A 24807-nucleotide genomic window follows, 5' to 3' on the forward strand; every position below is an offset into this window, starting at 1 on the left:
CTTACCACCCATGCTGGCTCAGAAAAAGCTTCAGACAGAGAGCAAAACTAACTGTTGCAAGATTAGTAGGTGACAAACCAGACAGAGAGCAAAACTAACTGTTGCAAGATTAGCAGGTGACAAACCAGAAGTAGGGAGAGGGGGAGGAGGGATAAGGATGAAGACTCTTCATCCTTAGCAGAGGGCACGGGAAGCAAAGGTGGGGAGGTGTTGATCAGACAAAGATAGGAGGCGGGGAGAGTACTCTTATCAGCCCTTCAAAAGTTTTGCCCTTCTCTGAGTTGCTTTTTCTTCATAATGTGTCTGTACACATACCTTAATTTTTACTTTTTTATTGGAAACTTTGTGTGAAACAGCAGCTGGCGTGTAAATCATTGAAAAAATGGCCATTCCATTGTCAACCAGGGTCACATTGTAAATGTGGACACTCTCCGTGGTCTGCAATACAATTTTCAGGTTACATAGTACTAAGGACAAGCATGGAAGGAAATAATCACTGTCTTCTATCACATTTACCTGAAAATAAATTCCATAATCCCAGCATGTCCAGATCGTAAATCCCTGTATAAGAGAACACCCAGGAAGGCCATCTTGGTTCATGTAGATCCCATATAAACCTCCATGGGCTTCATTGTTAAACCACTTTTCCTCGGGATTGGACTGGCCTTGTAAGGAAATAGAGAATTCACATTAAAATTCATGTCATACAGTTTTAATAAGCAGTATCAGTTAAAGTTAACAACATTCTTTAAAAAATTACATACAAGGTCGGACAGTTAAGTTCATGAACTTATACCTTGAAAGTGCTACATACCTCATTGCTGAATATCACTATGGTCACCAGATGGTCAAGGGCAGATCACTTTGAGGGTGATCGTAGTGGTGGTCAGCAATGAAATATGGGGCACTTTTTCTGGGATGAGTTACCGCACTTGTTTGTCCAACCTTGCATGTAATTTCTATATAATTATTCATGAGGCACTCTAATGTGTTTATGGCTCTGCCACTTATGGTTTACCCTGTTTAGCATCTACCCTTGTCCATTTGTCTTTTCACTCTGACTTAAAGACATTGGATACTCATTTGCCAAAGTTTAATTTCGTGTTAACATTATTTTATCTGATTAAAGTAAACATGAATTTCATGAGAAAGAATATGGGATTTGTATCCAAACAAGCCTAAACCTGGAATGGGGTGATGCAACCTACTGTCTGTGAAATGCTTCCCTGGCACATCTTTCTGTCACTGGCTACTTTGGGTCACCCCATTTTCAAGCTAAATGTCACTTCCTTAAAAGGCCTTCCCTTAGTCTCTGATTCAAACAAGCTAGTGCCTTGGTCACTTCGCATTGCAGTGACAATGTTTTTTACTGGATATTTGATCATTATTTGTGAATGCTCCATCTCTTCTGCCCTACTGGAATGTTTTCTTCATGAGAGAAGACACCGTGTCTAACTCATCCACCATCAAGCTCCTGGAACTAGATGGGGGTGCAGAGATAGTTGCTCTCTAAGTGTTGTTTGAATTGGTGTACACACAATCTTAGGAGAGTGATTTCACATTTTAGAACCTCCAGTGAAGTGTTAATGCCTAATTCAGAATTGTTTCAGAATGAAATGAAATAACCCATGTGAAGTGCCTTGCAAACGCCCTTAATAAATGGAAACTACACTCATTAATATGCAACATAATTAGATTTTAATGAAAGTTTTACTTATGTCTAATCAGTTAAATAACCTTAATAACTCCCTCCCCAATGCATAAGGCTAGAGGATTTCCTATAAGCAGCAGCCCCACCTCCTAAATTGCACTTTGTACCAGCAGCTCTCTTGTCTGAGAGATCTTATCTGATTTCTTCCTATTTTCTATTAATTTTCCTTAATTCTAGTCCTTTGAGTTTTTTACATTTTACTTATGGACTTCTGGGTTTTAGTAGTTTTCCCTGAGAAGCTGTTTACATTTCTGTCCCTTGAGCCCACATAGTATAGCCCCAGGGACAAGTATGGCTTCACCCTTGGACCCCGCACATGGCACATCCCTTTTCTCAGCATCCCAGAGGCTTGTCCATGAGATGAATTGGACAGGAACTAAAGTCCTCCATTCTTCTGTGATGTTTCATATTTCATTTGCTATAAATCAAAAACTTCCTTATAGACACACTGTTTAGGAATATCAACACAGGTAACAATGTGTTCCATGGCATTATAGACACTAGTAAATATTCATATTTAAAGATCATATTTTAGGTTTTAAGAACAACTTCATAGAAGTTGTAAAAAAATACATATTTTAAAATTTTTAGGCAAAGAAAAGCGTCTGTAAGCTGTTGGGAACTAAACTATTTAATAGGAGCATGTATCAAGGAACCAGTTCAATCTGTTGACAGGGTTGTTTTTATTCCTTCAAAATGTATTTTGCACGAGAGTAAAATTAGCTTAAGTCTAATAATTTTTAAATTGGAAGAAAAAGAACTGATTCAAGGAATGTTAACAATAAGTAAACTTATTGATTAGCACATTAAAAACAGGTGTTTTTTTTGGTAAGTAAATTATACTGAATAAAGCTATTAAAAAATAACTTCACTGAGTAAAAAAAGATCAACTATAGAAGGAACACATACTTTTTCAGAGAAAGTCCCACTTCCTTTAAATTTCTTTAAGCTTCTCAATTATGTCATTTTAAATACCATGTCACCTTATGTGGGGACTCACCTAGGAGTTTGTGTTTTTGTACTTTCAGCGTTTCTGTACACACAACTATCCTACACACTCTTATTGTCTTCCACAAAACATATTATGCATAAAACAACATCATACATACTATTTTTCACCCTCCAGTTATCACTTAAGAATATCCTGGAGGTTTCTCCGTCCCAATACGTGTACATAGTCTTCTGCCTTCTTTTCTAGAGGGGCCTAGTGTTCCAACATTTGGTTTTATACAACTAGTCCAGCATTATGGGACATAGAGACACTGCTGGGATAAATAACTTTGTTTACAAATAATTTTTTAAGTGTGTAAAAGCACCTGTTAGCTGTATCTCTAGAAGTGGCAATGCTAAGTCAAAGGCAAACAGCCATTGTGATTGGGGCAGACATTGTCAGATTCTCCTATGCAGAGGTCATGGCCTTTTGTCTTTCAATCAGCAATATATAAATGTTTCTGCTTCCCTATAGCCTTGCCAAAAGAATAGATTTTCAGTTAGTTTAGAATTTTTACTAGTCTGATAGAGGAATATGTCCCTAAGAACTGTATTTGGACTTTTTATGCATGTCATATGTATATATAAATAGTAAGCATTTATTCTATTAAAGCATAATTACGAAATAGTGGCATATCCCTAACAGCATATATCTTTGTGATAAGAAGTGCTGTTTTTTTTTTTTTTTTTTGTAATAGTGGTAGTGGGACAAGTTACTCAGTCTTCTAATGCCAATCAAATCAAGAACTGAATTTGCTACTGGAGTTTTGGAATCATAATCAGGAAAAACAAAGTTTTCCTTTAGATTCTATTTAATTTTTTAGACACGATGTTTTCTTGAAATAATGTATGTTGTTATTTCAGCATCCAGAAGGAAATATCATATATTGAGCTGACAATATGTTATATTATGTATAATATATTCTATATATTTGTTATTTCTAATAAATTCAAACAAGTTATTTCCTAGTTTTACAAATTCTATGTTAAAAGACTTACTTGAGCAAGGTTCCCCATCAATGCGGTATCCTGCTCTTCCAAATCCAGCAACTATGTTATTCTGTAAGACTGTATTGGTTCCTCTGTTTACCTAGTACAGTAATAAGGAAAATCCTTTGGGTCAGCCTATTACAAAATATATGTGAAATCCTTTAGTTACAACTAACTCTCAGGAGGGAAAATGTAATTTAATTTAATTCTGCACCCCATTGAAACTTACAAATGAAGTCTTGGAATTACATTACACTTTGTTATAAAACTATCACTGGGTAGGTCATTACAAAACTGTACAATGGAGATTATTTTTAATTTCACTCACAAAAATCTACTGAATATCGTTCAAAACTTACAAGCCATAGACCAAATTTCAATATTATGGCAAGGTTACAAGGATGTTATCACTCTTCTTAGTTATATTTTATCACCAATTTGATTGATTTATTATGAAAAGGACAATGAAGGCAATTGGAGTGGACCAAAAGATTCAATGGAAACATTCACTGATTTAAATAAAATTTGCTATAATCACTAACAAGATCAGCATGTTGGGCAATTACTGAACAATTTTATTTTATGAGCCAAGTCGAAGTGGTAAAAATGGAAGCACAGAGCACAGATTTAGTTCTTCTCGACAGTGTCAGCAAAATGGTCAAAAGTCTCCATTGTATTAATCATCTTTATTTTAAAAGATTATGATGAGCACTTGGGCTTCTTGAATGTAAATGTCTTAACATAATAACTAAGAAAATGACATGAAGGCTATGTTAACCAGTTGGATGAAAGTATTTCAAATTGTATATAGAAACAGCACACTGTACCCCATGATAGTATTAATGTACACAGCTATGATTTAATTAAAAAAAAAAGATTATGATGAAATAAGGGCAGGAACAGTGGCTCACACCTATAATCCTAGCACTCTGGGAGGCCAAGGCGGGTGGATTGCTTGAGCTCAGGAGTTGATAGTTGAATCTTTTGAATTGATAATTGAATCTTTTGGTGCACTCCAATTGCCAATTAATAGTTGCACAAAAACTCAATCCTTATTCCATCTTTCAAAGACAACTACATTTAATTCCTTTTTGATCTTATGGTACAAATAAATATAATAAAAACAAAAGGAAGCTGACTATTTTCTTCAAGTCTTTCTTCTGTGCTTCCTGGGTTTTTTGGCTTATTTATTTCTCATTAATTGTACTTTATCGAAACAAATAGCCACAGGAACTGAGGAACATCATGGGAAACAAGAAGGTTCCAATTAGTAACATGGGAGAGATGCAAATAAGCTTTCACAAAGAATTAGAACAATTTTGGATGGGAAAGGGAATTAAGAGACTCTAATTTTCCATACGAGGGTGGAGACTACATCCAGAATTAGGCAGGAACAGGTGCAAAGCACTCAGTCAATTAGCAGCGGAGACCCTGAACCAGAATTTGAAAGTAATACATGATGCTAGAGAGAGAAAAGGAAAGAAGAGAACTTTGGACAGTACCAGAAAGCAAGCAAGCAAACAAAGACTATCAGAGCCTACATCTTTCTGAGAGTCCCATTCGCTCCTTCATGTAGCTCCTTTTTTAATTTTAGCAATCTCGAAGGATGAAATGGCTTCTAATAACATGTTTAGATTTCTAATTTTTATAGAAATTATGATTATAAATGATAATATTGTACAATTATAAACTTGTTCTCAACTACCTCAATCGCTGCATGCCAGAGAGTTGAACTTAAATCTTTTCTGTTCTGATAGGTTCCTGGCCAAACCGAGAGTGAAACCAAATTTCCTCGGACCCGGTTGGCATCCCCCCATATTCTTATGCCTGTAAAATTAAAAATAAAGAAAATACAAATACTTGCACATTTGCAAAGAATACTATGGATGGCGTCTTTCATTTTTTCTATGAAATCATCCTGCTAATTTGAGCCTAACCAATGATCCTCTTAAAATTTAGAGGGAGTCCTCTGAACTCTGACAGTGAACTCTGCGATCTTCTGGGGTGCCAGTTAATTCTGTGGGTTCACAGGCTCTCCCTGAGACTGCAACAAACACATCTATCTGTAGCTTTGTATATACATTAATAAAGTTTTTGTTATACTTTATACTGATATGAAAGACACAAAACATACCTAAAATTGCATATAATTTTTTTATAAAATGATGTCTATTTAAGTTAATCTCTATTGTTGATACATGTATGTTAAGGGTATTCTAAAAGTTGTGATAATTTAAATAATTTGTGATTAGATAAATCACAAAAGAATATGATCTGTTAGTAATTCTTCCAAGTTCTAGGGCAATAGTGTCCAATATGATAGTCATACATAGCCACATGTGGTTATTCAAATATAAATCAACTACAATTTAAATTAAAAATTCAGTTGTTCAGTCACACTAGCCACAATTTAAGTGCTTGACTACCACAGCCACACGTGGCTTTAGTAATTACTGTATTAAGTAGCACAATATAAACCTTTGCCATCTTCACAGAAAGATCAACTGGACAGCATGACTCTCGAGTTTACAGATAAGATTGCCTGAGATGGATATGTGATTTGAATCAAAATATTATTATCTTACCTTCCCCCACTGTAAAGTGAATGATGTTATCATCTATGTCCAACCCGTCTGTCCCAAACACACCAATTGCTGGGGAGAAGCTATGGTGAAAAGCACAGCCTCGAAGGTAAGATGCTCCGTGTTCTTGAATCTATAAAACATGAGAATTCAGTGAGCACTTATAAAATAAAACTAAAATATATTAAAAGAAAAAAAATTAAAGGGGGTGATTTTCAGTCAATGATCCTTGATCAACACTCCATTTACTTTTACTTAAAGGAAGATGGTTGTCCAGTAAGTCTTTTAATCCTGGGAAATTTCCATATATCTTGTGTTTATTATTACATAAAACAAATATGCTTACTTTAAATGCTAATGAAAAATTATCAAGTGCTTTTCTATGCATTTATATTTCTATTATGGCCTATAAAACTATAAACTTATTTTTCAAAATAGTTTACCATATGATAAGTCAAGTTTTTATTATTACAAAAAATAATATTCTAAGCAAGGGGGTAGTTACAATTCAAATGTCTGTAAGAACCAGTCAGTAAGCCGGGTTGAAGTTTCAACTTTAAACCTACAGAATTTTTTTTTTTTAAATTTCTACTAAGAAATATGCTTCTCTCATTTTTCTCAAATCACTAGCCCTCTCAGAATATTTCTTTTCTCACTTTTAATAAAGGCATAGATACATGGACATGCTTTTCATGTGGGAAATTTAAGCAATATTCACTTTGTTTAACAGAAACTGTTTGAAAAGTTAATGGGAAATATATGCAGGAAAGTTTTTTATATTAGATTATAGTTATAGTTATGTAAGATGTGGCTATTTAGTAAAGTCAAATAAAATAAAGATAAAATGATTTCGGGCATTTTTCATATATGTAAAAATTAAAAATAAAGTACAAACCTGTCCTAAGTTAAGAAACGTTACAGCATATCTTGGATCCGTGCTGTCCCTGAAGCCTTCTTGACCGCTGTGATAAAATTCCACATTACTTATTCTTGCAGTTCCTGGAATAGAGGAAGATTTAAATTTTTTTTTCTTACAGCAGTTGAAATCAAACATATTTGAAAAGCTACATAAAATTGTTTATTTTTTTATGAAAACTTCATTAGTTTTTATTTGCTTCTTTAACCCAGACAGGCAGTATTTCTCAAATCTTTTTTCATTGTTTCCTTCAAAGGATCTTTTTAGACAGTTTTTTTCCTAATGGCCTCCCCTCCCTACAACATTTTAATAACAGGTTTATCATATATCTGTTAATGTATAGTGGCTTCTTGGAGGAGTAATATTTAAAATTTTTTGTCCCCCCAAGAACCAAGTTTGACCTCGTTGGGGGGAACATTGTCCCTTTAAGAATGTGTAACATAAAGAAGGCATGAGATTTAATTTACCTAACATTTCTGTTGGCAGATTATGGCCATTAGGTAAAAGTTATAGTGGTATAGCTGTTTGCTCAATGTGAAGATTTTCTAAAATAGAACTGTTACGAAATGGAATATGTGAATAAGTCTGGACCTACAGAAATAGTTCAAAGCAAGAATGAACGATCAATCCTGGGACTGATTATAGGATACAAATGTCATCTCCCAGTAAAAGCCAGGATAACTTGGATTCCCAGTCTCAGAAGAAAATTGCAGGATGTGCTTTCCATATCAAAAAGAGAAGGGGCTTAAAAAAACGAAGTCGCATTAAAATGATGGACATCAACATGAAAAGATTCTGCAGGCCAAAGAGAACATTGTGAGTACCAGCGAGATTAAGAGTCACAATGGATTTGAGCATATCAAATGTGTTTAAATCCATGAGTTTATAATGGTACTCCTAATAAAATAAAACAAATAAAAACTCTTTGGTACCTTTGGAGGATCCTTGGGAACCAGCTCACTATTTGTAAAATTAGTCAATATAAGCAGAGAATCAAGCATTTTTCTTGCATTTCCTATAAGAAATTTCCTTCAAGATAGTCAAATGGTTGTTTAGGGGCCGCTGCTCTTTGTAGAGGCATCACAGATTACAGATGAGCAGGGATGGCAGAATTACAATGTCACCACTTTAAACCTCTGTGATTTAATAGTTCCAGGACATGATCATTAATTGCTGCTAACATCACAAGAGGAGAAAGAATCATACACTGTGTGGCTACTGATGAAAAAATCCAACACCAGTTATGGAGAATTCTTGCTTAACAGTTGAGCCTGAGTCCGATCAAGGTTCTAACTTTAAACTGTTGATGCATGGGAAATACAGAGACCCAGAACAAGTTACGTTCCAGACATGCAATCACCAACTCAGTTCACAAACTCCTAGAAGAAATGCTACTTACCTTACTGCTGAATATAACCAAGGTCACCTTCAAGGTACTACTGCCCTTGGCCATCTGGTGATTGCGGTGATATTCAGCAATGAGGTTTGTAGCACTTTTTCTAGTCGGAATTTGCAAATTTAATTGTCTGACCTTATAGATGACCAACCTCTTTCATAAATAAATTTGAAGGAAAGAGAAATGAATCAAAGTAATTTAAAATTCCTAACCAACAGCAATGTGGATCTTATTTAGATCCTGATTTGAACAAAGAGAATGTAAAAGAAGAAAGGAAGGAATTGAATGAGCTGGAGAAATGTGAACTATTATTTGATGACAAGGAATTACTATATCGCTTCCTCCATTTTTGGTATATGATGGAAATGTTTCTTAAAATAAGACCAAGGTACCAGATGGTCTGTTGTGCTTGTTATAAGATCATTTCCGTTTGTGTGACAGGATGATTTAGCTGTTACCTAAGGTCATCGTTTGATAACTCTTATTGTTTAAAAGGATAAAATGAACAGCAAAAATCTTAGGAAATTTACTTGGAAGGTACATTTACTTGGGCTACATAATAGCTCCTAAAGATTTATTGTTCTACATAATCCTGTTTAGAAGTGAGAATTAGGTAAGAACTGACTGAAAATGGAAGAGACCATGTTATGTTTCATTTAGAAAAATAAGTCAGATTTATACCAACCTTTAAATGTTATCATATTTTCAGTGAAAGAGCCAACCAGAACACGTGCACCAAAAGAGTCCTTGGACCAACCTGGGTAATCTTCACCAACTATTTTGACATTCCTACTCAGTATCCCAACATCAGCTGCTAACGCGTAGCTCTGACCTGTTTCAAGGACATGGTACCTTTCAGCTGCAACAGAAGGACAGCTAGGTTACTGCCCGGGCTGAGAAATACTTGTCTTTATTATTCTCTTTGTAGTTCATAGACTAAACAACTTTCTAATATGCCCCAAATCTGCAAAGATGCATGGATTGATTAGATTTACATGCTTGAGCATATATGAATAGCAAACGATATTATGATACTCTTTTATTTACAAATTGAAATAAAATTGAGAATATTTCTTCTATTTATACCAAAAAGATTATGGCAATCAGCAATTAAAAAGTTATTGCTTAAAAAAACTTGAGGGTAGTTTGCAATCGCTTCAAATTACATGTGAAAAAATTGCACGGCAAATTGAGAAGCATATGGTAATTTTAATAAATGAGGAAATGAAGTGGAGATGAGTAAAAGAATTTGCCTGAGGCCCCGAGAAGAAGGGGCGACGCAGATAATTTTTCTCCTGACACTTAAACCTTCTTTTGCTCCCTTTTCCTGAAGCATATTTCGTGTGAACCGCAATTCTTTCTAAACAGAAGTAGTGTATCAAAAACGGTCTGTGTATTTACATCTTAATTATTTGTGAACACATAACCTAAATTGCACTCTGGCATTTCCAGAAATCTTACTCAAAACTTTAAGGCAAACAGGTGTATGTCAGGGAGAAATGTTGAATATTCTAAATGAAAGAATCTGTAACATCATATCTCAAAAACCGATTGTTTTTACAACTAATTATGATGAAAGGTTATCTGATAAAATAATTCTTTTTCACTTAAAGAAAATTAGGTGATACAGAATTACAGACACATGTGCTTCAAAAAGTTCTATTAAGCTCCTTTTTCATGTAGATCAAAGGTCTGCCAGTCTATCCCGCAGGAGCTCCTTTGAGCATCAGAAGCATCTGGAAGGATTTTCTAACTTCACAGTCCTGTCCGCTCCCACTTCCCGAGATTCAGATGGAGGTAGCCTGTCAGATGGGGGAAGGCTGGGGTGCTGGGAAGGCCCTGCTCCTATACACAGAACAGTCATCTTTGGATGATGCTTATTTCTTTTCTCCCTGAGAATTATAGTTCTCTCATTTTACTGTAGCTTATCTCAAGGCACTAACAGCGAAGAATGTCCCTGGAACAAATGGAATAAAGCTTTTGGATCAAGGATTCTCGCATTTCAGTGTGCACAAGAATCACCGAGAAGCTTGCCTAGGACACAAAGTGTGGAGCCTTACCCTATAAAATGTCATAGGAGTAGGTCTTTGCTGAATGAAAGGCTGGATACAGAGGGGGCAATGGGTAGCCAACACATAAATAGCAGCACCCCTGGGTGTCAGTGCCAATCTGAATGTAATGCTTCTGTAAAATATTCTTCACAGGAACTCTTTCAAGACATTTGAGTTATATTTTGAGTTGGTTAAACGGCAGCCACTTACCAAGGTGAGTGTAGGAAAGGCTCTCATTGAGAATGAGAATTTTGTGATCATGCAGAATTTTAACAATACTCCTTGTTTCTGACTGGTGGAAATCATAGCTTGTGGTTGTTATCACAATCTCTTCTCCCTCCTTAGAAAGATTCAAGTGCCAAATTTGGAACATTTTAAAAAATAGTTTTATATTTATTAATAACATTCTTAAAAATTCAATTTAATTCTTATCTGACTAGCTAGCACACCATTATCAGAATAAAATGGTACATTTAGGTCTCTAATAATAAACATGCTTGTGTTTGATGTTAAAAGTTCTAAATTTTGAATTATTTCAGCATTTCCTTAATTTAAATTCAGTAGTTTGTTAAAATCACAGCAATATATATATATACACATATTTTTAAAAATCAAAGAAATTGAAGGAAGAATACTCATATTTTTATTAAAAACTGATTAGGACAATATTTAGGACTTAATAAAATTTCCTTAAGTTTTTCTTTTTTTTCCACAGTCAATTATCACTTCATATCCCTGAAAGTTGTTATAAAGGGCTGAGGAAAGTTAGGACAAGGCTAAGTCCTTTACTTCTGTATACTAAGCTCTGCTCAAATGTTCCCTTAAGAAAGGCCTTCTGGACACCCTAATTCATGCTATCTGCCACCTTTTACCATGAAAGTGTCTATACACTACCTGTTTTATTTCCTTTATTATGTGCCTTATAATCTGGGATTAACATAAATTTATTTGTTCATGTAACAGCTGTATCTCCCGTCCCAGTGCAAGTCCCATGATAGCTTGGACATATTTCACCACTGAATCCCCAGTGCCTTAGAAAAGTATGTGACATTTGTTTAAATACTACTTGGATAAATAATTGGCATAAAATGTTAATTGGAAAAATAATAGGGATACTGAAATCACTTAATTACTCTCTTTAAAAAGTAATCACACCCAACCTATCACACATAAGAATATATTATTAGTAGATCATTTTCCCATAAACCCTCCTTCTAGTTACCAGTTTTAAACTACATTGAGGCCGAACCCATATGTTTCGATTATTTGCTCAGACTGAGGCTCTCTTTGTTCTAATCCTAAAGCTCATTCTCACCAGAAGGGAACTGGCTGAGATTTGAGAGCTTGGAAACAGAATCTATGCATTTCTCTGATTCTAGGGCATTATGGTGTATGGCACACCTCTTGGGGGGCAGGACACAATTCTAAGAGGGACTTTATCTAACAAATGCAATCAGTGCAACCTAATTCCTTGTACTTTCAATGAATGCCAAACAATAAAAAAAAATACATGATGTACTTAAATCTACATTTTCAGAAGCTATAAATACGCCTTTCTAAGAGAAATACTTATTTTAATGAGATATGTTCATAGGTTGTTTTGTTGTTGTTGTTGTTGCACGGCTCATTCTAAAAATAAAAGTGAACAAGCAAAAATAAGAGAGTATTTGTAAAGCAGGTGGACTCTGTGGCCTGCATATCATTTATGAACATGGTAAAGGAAAAGATGATGAGAATTGCCACCATTTATATTTTACCAAAATCTCTCATTTAACACAAGCATTATTTGGATATCACTGGGCATCAGGATTTTTTTTCTTTCTAAACCTTAACATGTAAAATCACAAATTATAAATGAAGAGGTAAACAAAGAAACAATAAAATGTATTTAAAATAATTCCGTTTTCTGTTTTGAAAGAAATGATGAGAAATATTTTTAACCTAGAATTTTTATAATTTTCTTTTTTGACTAATACTATATATAAGGTTCTTTCTGTATTCCACGATTTTTAAATGCCTGCAGTCAGGTCAGCCTTTGCAAAGGGATTGATCGTAAAATACAAATCTCTCCTCTAGTTAATCACAGGAGAAAATAAGTGTCTATGAGAATAGGAAAGAAATCTTTGTTAGGTGACGCACTGTGTATATTCATTTTCTGGCATCATGTATTTTCTCTACCTGCCAATCCACAGCATCCGTCAGAGAGAGCACTTTGGAACCTGCCTCTGCAGTTTCTGATAGTTTAGTTTTATATATTGAATGTGGAATTCCATGAAGATCCAGCTCACCAAACACCCCTGAAGGAGAAAAACACATTCCTGTCAATTCACCCCATGGCACTGAGGGAGGGTCTGTTGTAAAATGAAACTGTTAATTGACGTATTTTAGTAAGTGAGCGAATGTTTGAAAATAAACAGAATGAGTTGGGGTTATCTGTTCAGAGATTACGTGTAAGAAGACTTGAACCCTCTGACCTACTTCTAGGAACCTGGTGCCTGGAAATTAAAACAGAATGGAAAGGTACATGGATGGCTACCACAGCAATATTTGGAAATATTAGAAAATTGGACTATCTAAACATACATCAATAGCAAAAGGATGGAATAAATTTCATTATATTAATTCACATGCAGTGGGGTAATACTCCTCTGAAAAACAAGAGTCTTATCTATGAGTTTTGATCTAGAAAAATGTGCATAATATGTTAGCTGAGAAAAGAAAATTGCATGATAACATAATAAGTTTTATCATATTTTTATCAAAGGAGCAATATGACCACTACAAATCAGTATATCTAATATGAACATAGTCATAAATAAAGAACATAAGGAGACATAAAAATTGTTTGTTATCTCATGCTAGTTTCCCCAAGGAAGACAAAATTGAAAAGATGTATATTTCTAATATTTTCTGGATGGTGTTCCGTGTTGTTGGAAGTGTGACTTTTGAAATAAAAAACAAACACATAAACGATGTGTATATATGTAGGTATATATGCATTTTCTGAGTGTGTGTGTGTATATATATATATTTTCTTTTAAGATTGAATTGCCTCAGGAAATTTGTCTATGGTGAGCTAATTCAAACTTGAGCCATTTTTTTTTTTTTGTCCCTTATTTACTGAGTGTCAGTTTTAGAAAGAACAGTGGGGCAATTGTAGCACATGTTTATATGTGTCTCCTAGATAAATATGTAGTAGTATTCACATGAGCAGTTGTCCGTTGTGACCAAATTAAACTCTTTCTGGGTGTTTGCGTTCTAGGCTCAAATAGGAATATGCACAATGTACCGACGCAGCTGGGAAATTAAACCTCAGCCACTGTTGTGATTGAATAATTGATAGCAGAGTCAAGCGATCCACAGATCATTTATTAATACTGTAAATGGAATAATGTGCAGGGAAGTTATCTTTAAAGAAGAAAGCACTAAAATATGAGAAGTATTATTATTTACATAAAGGGAAGATTACGAAGAAAACCAGACCAAAGAAATAACACACAGATAGAGAGATCTGTTAATATTAGTTTTGTAATAAGTTCCATTTTGGTTTAAAACGAACACATTCATTATCAATTTTTATCTGGTGCAATGAGATATAATTTATTTATTTTTTTAACATTCCTGCTACTTTTATACAACCCTTTATTATACTCAACAGTCTGTAAAGCTACTGATACCTTAACATCATGATCTGATTCATACTTTAGTGATGTATATTTTGAAGTGGATTCTCGAAACTGAGATGACACTTTCCGTATCTGGAGACACGTACCCAAGACTTTGGCCCCTTGATTTGGTCCTTCTGGAAGAGCCCATTCTGGGGTAGAATGATTTCCTCTAAGAACAATGTTGAGTTCTCCTTTAAAAGGGTCATCTTCCCAGCCACCGATTAACCTACCTCCCTACAGGGAAACAGAAAATCATTAATACTTAAAAATTGAGCAGAAAAAGTAAATCCCTCATAAAAAGGGGGGTTAAGAAGTCACCTTTTTACTAGGATAGCCTCCCCTAGTAAAAAGGAATGAGTTTTGCTACATAAAGAACAGTATTGTAACTGAGAGTAACTTTAATTTAACCCACTTTCTTTGAGATAGGTAGTTGAAATTATTTTTCCAAATTCAAATATAATACCTATTTACTATCAGAACTGGACCTAAAACCGAGATCTCTTAAAACTAAAGTAGAGATGTTTGATCAGATACAACTATTTGAATGTAATATGCCACATACAAAATACACTCTTCACACTCACACCCAAACTATGCCACTTCTTAGCTATCGTTGTTAATAATAGAAGCTTCCTTAAATGCTTGATGATTCTCTGTCAGGCATCATGCATAAGGCTTCAATTCATTAAAGCCATGAATTGGTATTATTATTCTTATTTCACAAGTGAGAATATTGATGCTAAAAGAGGTCAAATAACTTACCCAAGGTTACCCAACTGAAAAAAACAATGAGGTAAAGATGCAACAGCATCTTTAATTGATCTCAGAGCCATACATCAGAGTCTAATGCACTTTTAAACCATTAAAGCCAGTTTTCTGGACTTTGTTTCTTTCCTCAAAGAAAAGCTACCAGTACTAAACATTTTTATTTTTAATGGTGCCTAAAAGCTTTCTTTCTTTCTTTTTTTTTTTTTAACACCCTAATAGCTTTTTGGTTAGGCCGTCCTTTGTCACGTGCCCTATTATAAGACTGACAGGACCATTTCAGTTAAACTGAGAAAGCTGTTACATGTTCAAGACCATCTGAGGTTTACAAGAGAATGTGGTGATTGTTTCAAATAATTGCAACTTCTTGATTAGTCTTCTCTTGTTTCCGTAATTTCATCTATGTCAATTTGTTTTAAGAAAAACTCTTTTCTAAAAAAAAGACTAAATTTTTAAGTTTTTTCTATAACTCCTGGGGATTGATTCTTTGTTGGAGCAAGTGGTTAGTATAGCCTTATCTAATAATGGCGCAAATATTCTGTGTAGAATGGAAACTGGGTAGACCTCACACTCCAGAATACCGTGACAATTACTCCTAAGAAATGTTTAGTCTCCACTGTTTAATGGAGAGCAGAAGTACAGGGCGGCCATAAAGTTCGTATGCAATTTAAATGATTGTAACTAGTTAAATCACACACGAACTTCATGGCCACCCTGTGTATTGGATGTACACGGGACCTGCATTTCATGGGCTTAAAGCCAGCTGGACTTTTATTCACACCAACTGAATGTGCTCAGTAGTTTTTCAGTAAATTTACATTTTAGAATTTGATGAATAAGGATTTCAACGACAAGACCCTTACTCTTACCTGCAGCGATATATATGTAGCATTCAAAACAACTTTTCTGGGAGAAGTGGCTGCAGCTCCTACATGATACTTATCTTCCAGTTCTAGAACCCCCCAAATAATGAGCCTTTCCATGGGTGGCATCTCTGTGTCAGCTACAATCCACGTTCCTATAAAACAATACTTCAAGAAATATAATCCATAGAGTACAATCTATAACAAACATGGATGGCTTATCAATGAGTCCTGGTTTTGAAGTTTATGGCCCATCTTTCCACAAAGATTGATGCCCATGTCTTCCAGAAATTCTGCTATTGTTAATAGTCTGGTTTAAACTCACATAAACCCCAGAAGGCCAGGTTCAGCATCCAGGGCAAATACCAAGGGCCCATTTGTTCACATTTGCTTTTTTATCAAGGTGTGCCACAGAAAGATAGAAACCTAACTACTGTGACATCTTCCCTGCCATAGAAGTTATATGCAGTTAAATAAAGTCATGCATTTTACTCATTTGTGTTTATGTATTTACCTTCAGGAATAATCACATTTGCTCCTGGGTGGGGTACCGTATAATTATTTTCTCGAGATGATTGCCAGAAAGAATCATTTGACCATAAACTGAAAAAAGAAGAGAAATACTTCCGTAAATCATTATATCTATGTAGTTAATGACGACCTCCTTAGGGTGCAGCATTATATTAGATGTTTTAGAGTTGACAGAATACAAATTAGATAGTTTATGATTTTACTAAATAGACAAGCTAGTCTGTGCTGTTAGTAAACTACTCAACGCACACAAACTACATTTTTTTTTCCTTTGAAGGAAATTTCTTTTCCATCCACAGTTTGAATCACTTTTTGTCCAATTAAATCTACTTGCTGTGATATATACCTTATTTTTGAATAACATGTAAATTACTCAATTTTCTCATAAGATTTTGCATGGTGGAGAAGTTAAAAGAAAAAGCATGCCTTGTCTATTTAAAAGCCCCTTGGCACGTGGTGCTATTTCATGAGGAAAGGTGGTGAATGATATGACTGGACAGACTCTGGGAAGGGAGGGGCAGGAAGAATGGTGGTCTTGGAATTTATGGTGAGGATGATTCAGTGAGGTTAAGGCCCTGCTGGTCTGGGGTGAGGGTGGTGGTTCTGTATCCACATTGAGGGCTGTGTTACATTGGAATAAATACGGAAAGAACACTTGAAGGGCAGTCTCTACTTTTCATCATTATGCTTGCCTCCTAGAAACTACCTCTTAATTGAAATTGTAAATAATATTATAAAGTTAAAAAAAAAGAATATTATAAAGTTGATGGTATTTCCCTATTAGAAAATGTTCATAATCAGACGTAACTCTCTTGACCTAATGAAAAAAAATTAAAATTCTACTAACAAAAAAATTCTATGATATTAACCCTGTATCTGTATTAGTATTTCATGATACGAATATTTTTATTAACTATTTATATGATTATGCTGCATTACTAAGAAATCTGTCAATCAAAATTCCTCTTTAAAAAGTTTGTCTTGGAACCAGGCATGGTGGTTTGTTTCTGTAATCCCAGCTACTGGGGAGGCTGAGGTGGGAGGACTGCTTGAGGGCAGAAGGTCAAGACTACCCTGGGTAACATTAGGGAGACCCTGTCTCTAAAAGTAAAAAGAAAGTATTTCCATATATGCACATAAATGTTGATTAGATCCAATTTAATAGTGAGTACATGCAGCGTGTGTTTGTCCATTCTTGTAATACTTCACTTAGCAGAATGATCTCCAGTTCCACTCATTGAAAATTCAAGCAGGTGGGAGGGAGGAGGAGGAAATGGGTAAATTCACACCCAGCACGTGCCATGCACACTATCTGGGGGATGGGTACACTTAGATAACTTTGACTCAAACTGTACAAAAGTAATTTATACAACCAAAATGCCTGTAGTAGTCTTTAAAAAATAGTCAAAAAGGGAAAATTTAGCTAGACATGGTGCTGCACGCTTAGTTCCAGCTACACAGGAGGCTGAAGTGAAGGGATTGCTTGAGGGGTTCAAGGTTACGGAGAACTATGATGGAGCCACTGTACTTCAGCCTCAGTGACAGTATGAGACCCCATCCCTAAAGGAAAACAAATTGTCTTAATGGGTTTCAAAAATTAGTGAGTGGTTAAGGGGTTATTTAGATTCAAAAAAATGTTCATGAAGGTTTTTTTAAAGGGTTGTATCTATCGGGTGAAATGATCGAATCAGCTTGGTACATATTCAAGACTGCTTTTATCTACCTCTTCTCAAGATTAATACGTGCTAGTCCTCCATACTTATCTTCACCAGCACGATCACTATCAGCACACGTGTGACTCTCATTTGCAGCCCAGTCCCTAAACAGAGCATTTGAGTTGCATAGGTTAAGATTTATAGGCTCGGCGCCTGTGGCTCAACCGGCTAGGGCGCCAGCCACATACACCTAAGGTGGCGGGTTCGAATCCCCAGCCCGGACCCGCCAAAACAACAATGACGGCTGCAACCAAAAAATAGCCAGGCATTGTGGTGGGCGCCTGTGGTCCCAGCTACTTGGGAGGCGGAGGCAGGAGACTCGCTTGAGCCCAGGAGTTGGAGGTTGCTGTGAGCTGTGATGCCACGGCACTCTACCCAGGGGGATGGCTTGAGGCTCTGTCTCAAAAAAAAAAAAAAAAAAAAAAAAGATTTATATTAATCTGGAGGTCCCAGTTGTTTGTTTTTGCTAATAGCATCTGAATGATACAGAATAATCAATCCAATCGCGGCTATTTCCAGTGAAAAGAATTCATACTGTGGGGGAAAAGCAAAACTGTACTATGATACATCCACGTAGCACATCATCATGTGCCTTTACCACAGTCTGGCCTATACCAATCTAAATCTAGGATGCTAATCATAATCAATGCTAATTAAATATTTAATAATTATATCTACTTAGAATATATAAGGCCTTTTGATTCAGTGACCTTGATGGTTCCTATGTCTTATAAAGGTCTCTAAGCCTTCTCCAGCTTTCTCCTCTGTGATAGAAACCCTGAAGATTAGCAAATATGGTATTTTTGGAATGTAATTTCGAGTATGTTACTTCTCAGCTTGAAATCATTCAAAGGTTTCCCATCTTTCTCAGACCTGCCTGCATGACCTAAATAGTCTGTTTCCAATACCACCTCCAGGATCCCCCTGCTCAGGAGGGCCCAGCCATGTTTTTCTCAGGGCCTTTGCAGAAGTTGCTCCCTGACCTGGAATGTTCCTTCCCATCCTTCTCAGGGAAAGCTCTTCCTTGTCCTTTGGGTCACAGCTGGAGAGATCCCTCCTCTGGGTGAGTGTTCCTAACCACTCACCTAAGGCCGTCACTGCTACATCATTCTCTGCATAAAGACCTTCATTTCCATTCCCTTTATAACATTTCTCATAAGTCACACTTGTGTACTTTATTTTCTGTTTACTTTTCTGTCTGTTATTGGCTTGTCTTGTTGTCTGTCACTTTGGATGAAATGCAAGTGTCATGAGGTCAGGGATCGCATCGATGCTGTTCATAAGTGAATCCCCAGTGCCTGGCACATAGCAAGTACTTGATAAAAAATTTTAATGGTTTAAAGAATATATAAACAATTTTTATTATTTCTTTTTTATATAATAGTCACTGCAGTATCTATATATTTTGAGATGTAATTCGTCTAATAAATATCATTGAGTTATACTTGATACACAATGGTGGGATATTAAGTGTCCACTAAATATTACTTTTTGTCATCACTATTGTTTTTGCCATCATTAATTAACCATTAGGGATGCAAATATACACCAAATCAAGATCATCCCTTTAAGAGTCTTAAAGTTTAGTAGCAAAATATGCTAACATCATCATGTATGTAATTGCTATGATAAAGTAGAAAGTGATGTTTCACATGAGAAATAAAGGCAAAGAGCTATATAAGTTACAAAGATAGATACATTTTTTTAACCAGAAGAATTAAAATATATTTAAGACATCGAATATTTGAAATAAAATTAAATAAGTTCTACTATGAGATTTGACCATGATGGTTATTCTAGAGACACCATCTGCTAAGAATGCAATGGACTAACAAGGAGACTCAGTTTCTAGCACTGTGCTGGATGAACAATCACTAAGTCCTGTGATCTCAGGTCACATTTATGGTCACTGGGCTTCAGCTCTGTGACCTACACAATAAGGGAGTTGGGCCAGGTCTAAAATCCAAATCATGTGTTCTGCAAGCATGAGGTTACCAGTAATGCTCATGCATCATTTGTGTAAGATTTTTCCATTTTTTAATTAGGGTGGTTGTGAGACTCAAGGACAGCAATGAGTGTGAAAGTACTGTGTAATCTACAAAGCTCTGTGCAGAAGGGAGGCATTATCTCACCCCTAGCACATGAAAAGGACTATGTCAAGAGACACTGAAAGATATTAATTATAAGAGGCCTACATACTTATTACATACTTATATGTGGCCGGTCTCTTCCTAGGAATTGGTTGTCTTGACGGCGGATGCACAGGAAAGCAATCCTGGAGAATGCAACAGTAAGCTTGAAAATTAATAGTAACATCTTTCATGTGGGGATCCAGGGTCCCAGAAGGGGGCTGACTCTCAGGAAGGTCATTCTTTCCCGACACTGAAAGTGAAACAAAAATGGTTTAAATTAACATGATGATCAAAGTATTTGAATGTAAATAAAATCATGGCAGTTTAGAAAGTATCCTTTACGTATGTAACTTGGAATAATTCAAATGTATGGAATAACTATAGAGAAATCCTGATAAAATGTGCATTTTATTAAGCAGCTCACAGTCAAAAGATCTTGACACAAATGAACGCTTAAGAATTTAATTGAATTTTATTTTTAAATATTTCCACTTTTTGAAATAATTAAATAATAAAATGGAAACAAAATATATGAATATAGGCCAGCTCTCCTTATACTCATTTTTCCTAATAAGGTAAAATAAAACTACTGGGATCATGTGTAAATATGTTTGTGCTATTGTCAAACATAAAATGTAAGCTTTTTTCCAACTCAAGGTGTTTTCTAGTCTAAATTTAGTCCCCAGTCCTTTTATGCAACAAACAATTATTAACTCCTGCTGTATACCATGCAGCAGGTATGTACAAACACATTTGTACATGCAGCAATTTTTCTTGTCCCTTGGACAAAGCATTACATAATCTCTAAATACATATGTACGAGCATACATACACATACACGCTGTGCACACACACGCACACATACACACATCACTTCTGCCTCCCAGCTACACACCCAAGTAATACAGAGTACTAGTGTTTGCTTCAAGGTGCCAGTCTCCGTTCTTGCTAGTATTCCAGTTTAATGGATTTGAAGAACCATTCCTCATATCAATAACATTAAACATATCAGGATTTTGAGTGAAGTTATGTGATATAATTACATAGTCTTCTTCCTAGAAAAGTTTACAGAAAAATGTGGCTTATTTTATATCTTAACAGACTGCATAACATACATTAATTTTCATTACACACAATTAGCCCCTGTATTACATTAAGACTTCAAAGTTCTGTTTTTATTTTGTTTTTTATCCTGCATTTATATTTTACTTATTAACATGTTACATAGCTGTGGCAATAATGCTGGCTTTATCACTGCTGCAGTGAAAGGATCCTCTATTCTTTCCTCTGTGTGTGTATGTGTATACACTTAGGCATGTATGTGTGGGTGCGTGTAGAGTACGTATTTAGAGAATCTTTTATTTCTTTCTTCAATTGACAGATGAAATGGTGGTGAATATATTCTATAATGTTTGAAAACATTTAAAATATGCCATGCAAATATGTACTGTATGTAGAATAACATCTACAGAGAGAAACAGTTCAAAATATTGGTTATTGTCACAAGTAGAGAGCAAGGAATGAGATCAGAGTAAATTATACAGGGGGCTTCTACTTTATCTACTATGATTTCTTTTAAAACATAGAAATTAAATGTTCATAGAATGGTGGCAGGCATACAGGTGTTGATGTGTGTGTGTGTTTTTTAATAATTCTCTGTGGGTTTGATACATTTCCTTATACAAACAAGAAAGCCCTATACTGGTGCCTGAGACATCTTAAACACTCAATTAATGTAAGTTATCACCACGGTGATAATAACAGGGATACAAGCTTCATACTATGGGAATATGGCAGAAAATTGCTTACTTCAAATTCTAAACAGGGGCTGTTTGGGGTTTACTTATTATATTTAAAATGGGTCATGGAGAACATGCAGAACTTACCAGGTTGATTTGTGAGGCAAGGGCCCTCTAGGCATAAAATGGGTATGAGTATGAGAGGGTAGGCTGGGTTTGAGTGATACGCAATTATTAAAAACTACTTGAAGATGGATTTGATGGCTCTTTGTTTACCTTAAATCCATAAAATGTTGATGTATATGATATATTTGTTATGTGATCCACACCCTTAAAATACCAGTTGATGTGATTGGCGCTTGGAATCAGAGCCATCCAGCCAGACGTATGAGTCAGTCGTTTCTTCTGAAAGGGAACAACGCTTGTGCCTACAGAACATAAAATGAGCAAACCATAGCAAACTCTGCCTCTAGAATACTCCTCCTTTTATAAACAAGTGAAATGTAAAATATTGGTCTAGTCCATAGAAATCTCTAAAGAGGTCAGTATAGCATTGTATTACTTATGTTCTATATGTTTACATGGATGGAGCTGGAACATATTCTTCTTAGCAAAGTATCTCAAGAATGGAAGAAAAAGTATCCAATGTACTCAGTCTTAGTATGAAAACAATTTATAGCTTTCTTATGAAAGCTATAACCCAATTATAGCCCAAGAAGAAGGGGAAAGGGGAGATGAAGGGGAAGGGAGGGGGAGAAAGGGTGAAGGGAGACTAATTGGTGGGGCCACAACTATGGCGCATCTTATAAGGGTACATGTGAAATTTACTAGGTGTAGAATATAAATGCCTTAACACAATAACTAAGAAAATGCCGTGAAGGCTATGTTGACCAGTTTGATGAAAGCATTTCAAATTGTATGTAAAACCAGCACACTGTACCCCATGATTGCATTAATGTACATAGCTATGATTTAATAAAAAAAAAAAAAAAAAACTAAAGACTTCAAATGTTTCGTATTACATTTAACTGGAATGTAAAATGCTTTCCCACTTACAGTTTTGAATTGAGACAGAGCCTTTATTCCTTAGGGAATGATACACTTAAAACATGATGATGATTGTGACTACTGAGACAAAGTGCAAATTGAAATACAATTTTTCAAATCTCATTGGTCTAAACATAATTCCATTTTAATTCTTTTAATTATTCTTCATAATCCATGATTTACCGTGTATACAAACATAAGCTCTGATTCTTTATTAGCATCTCCTACATCTGTTGAGATAATTAAAATCTGTATAACAAATACTAATTTTTAATATTAAGTAATTTTATTTGACTTTAATGAAGTTTTGATTTAGAATGCTTAATGAATGGGGCTATGACTAGACCTATCACTTAACATTGGCCAAGATATACACACTTTGAGTATGAATAACCCCAAGCTGAACTACTTGTTAAGGGAAAAACCATATAATTTAGTAATGCTTTGACCAGGAGAAAGTGCCTGAAAACTCTAGTAGAATATTTGAAAAGGTCTCTTATCCCATAAAGAAAAGGTCTTTGATTGATTGCTCCTATTTTTTTCTCTACCTTCCCATCCACTTTTCATCCTGCTTTAGTTTTATGTTAAATTAGTGGCCTCTTACCTTAGAATTTAGGAGGAAGAAGCTATGGTGGGATCACACCTATAGTGCACAGGGCAAGGGTACATGTTGGATCTATTAGTATAGAGTATAAACGTCTTAACACAAGGATTAAGTAAATGAGATGAGGTATGTATTAACCAGTGTGATGTAAGTGTTCCTAATTATAAATGAAATCAGCACATTGTACTCCATAAATGCATTAATGTATACATGATCTATGTGTTTAAGATTTAATAAAAAATAAAAAATAAATAAAGCAAACTAAAAAATATATAAATAAAGCATTATTCATTTTCTCCAATATCAAGGGGAAAAATCCATTAATTCCCAAGCTTTATGAGCTAGTATTAGTTCTCAAAGGTCCATGAGCAGAGGCAGGAAAAACTTATACTACTAAAAGCCCTGGGAAGTATGAGAAGAACTGTGATTATATGGATTATTCTTCAGAAAATATCCACTCCTCTCCCCTCCTTGAGAGCAAAGTAAACTTCCCTGCTCTGTTGATATGGGGCATTTCTTTTGCTCCATTGGACATCAGCAGAACTGACACTAGGAAAGGCTTGAAAAGTGCTTGCTTAGTGACGCTTGACGTCTTGAGCCTCTCCTATCACAAGAAGAGCCTCCCTGAGGTGGCTGCTCTCCCTGCACCTGAGACCCGGAATGAGCACAAGAGGAGCCAGCTGAGCTTGAACCATGGCAAGAAACAAAGCCCATCAGATCTTCACCTTGAAGAAGAGCCTCCCAGCTGAGCCCAGCCTAGATCAACCAGCCCAGCACTCAGCCACGTGAATACAGATAAATAATTGTAGACTTAAGCTATTCAGTTTGGGATTAGTCTGTTGTAAAACATAGTTAATTTATACAAAAGCTGACTAAAATCATCTAAAACCTCCAGAATCCATTCCCATTTTTGGCACCGTGGTTTTCTACAGAATACAATTATTCTTTAGCCTGACATTTAAAATTAGTAAAATTAATTTTCATTTTTCTTTGTGGTTTTTCCTAATTTTTTTTTCAGCTGCACTCATTTCAAGTACATTGGTTTCAAGCATCTTTGACTGAGATGTAAGCTCTTTGAATCTGATAATTTTTTTTTTTTTTTTTTTT

The 24807-nt window shown here is 35.3% G+C and overlaps 1 protein-coding gene across 1 annotated transcript in view; it reads right to left on the minus strand.

The window, feature by feature from the left end:
- PKHD1L1 (PKHD1 like 1) overlaps positions 1 to 24807 on the minus strand; it is a 160697-nt gene that overhangs the window by 40343 nt on the left and 95547 nt on the right. Inside the window, exons 51-65 of the mRNA XM_023518204.1 lie at positions 22326 to 22477; positions 21206 to 21365; positions 20389 to 20560; positions 16447 to 16535; positions 15939 to 16087; positions 14409 to 14538; positions 12815 to 12933; positions 10847 to 10976; positions 9271 to 9444; positions 7169 to 7272; positions 6277 to 6406; positions 5397 to 5518; positions 3701 to 3791; positions 517 to 665; positions 316 to 438 (exon numbers count right to left, since the gene is read on the minus strand). Coding sequence (XP_023373972.1) covers positions 316 to 438; positions 517 to 665; positions 3701 to 3791; positions 5397 to 5518; positions 6277 to 6406; positions 7169 to 7272; positions 9271 to 9444; positions 10847 to 10976; positions 12815 to 12933; positions 14409 to 14538; positions 15939 to 16087; positions 16447 to 16535; positions 20389 to 20560; positions 21206 to 21365; positions 22326 to 22477 — 1994 coding nt within the window. The remainder of the gene's footprint in view (positions 1 to 315; positions 439 to 516; positions 666 to 3700; positions 3792 to 5396; positions 5519 to 6276; positions 6407 to 7168; positions 7273 to 9270; positions 9445 to 10846; positions 10977 to 12814; positions 12934 to 14408; positions 14539 to 15938; positions 16088 to 16446; positions 16536 to 20388; positions 20561 to 21205; positions 21366 to 22325; positions 22478 to 24807) is intronic.

The sequence above is a fragment of the Otolemur garnettii genome, unplaced genomic scaffold (assembly GCF_000181295.1).
Source record: "Otolemur garnettii isolate 467f Iridium unplaced genomic scaffold, OtoGar3 scaffold00004, whole genome shotgun sequence".
Lineage (NCBI taxonomy): Eukaryota > Metazoa > Chordata > Mammalia > Primates > Galagidae > Otolemur > Otolemur garnettii.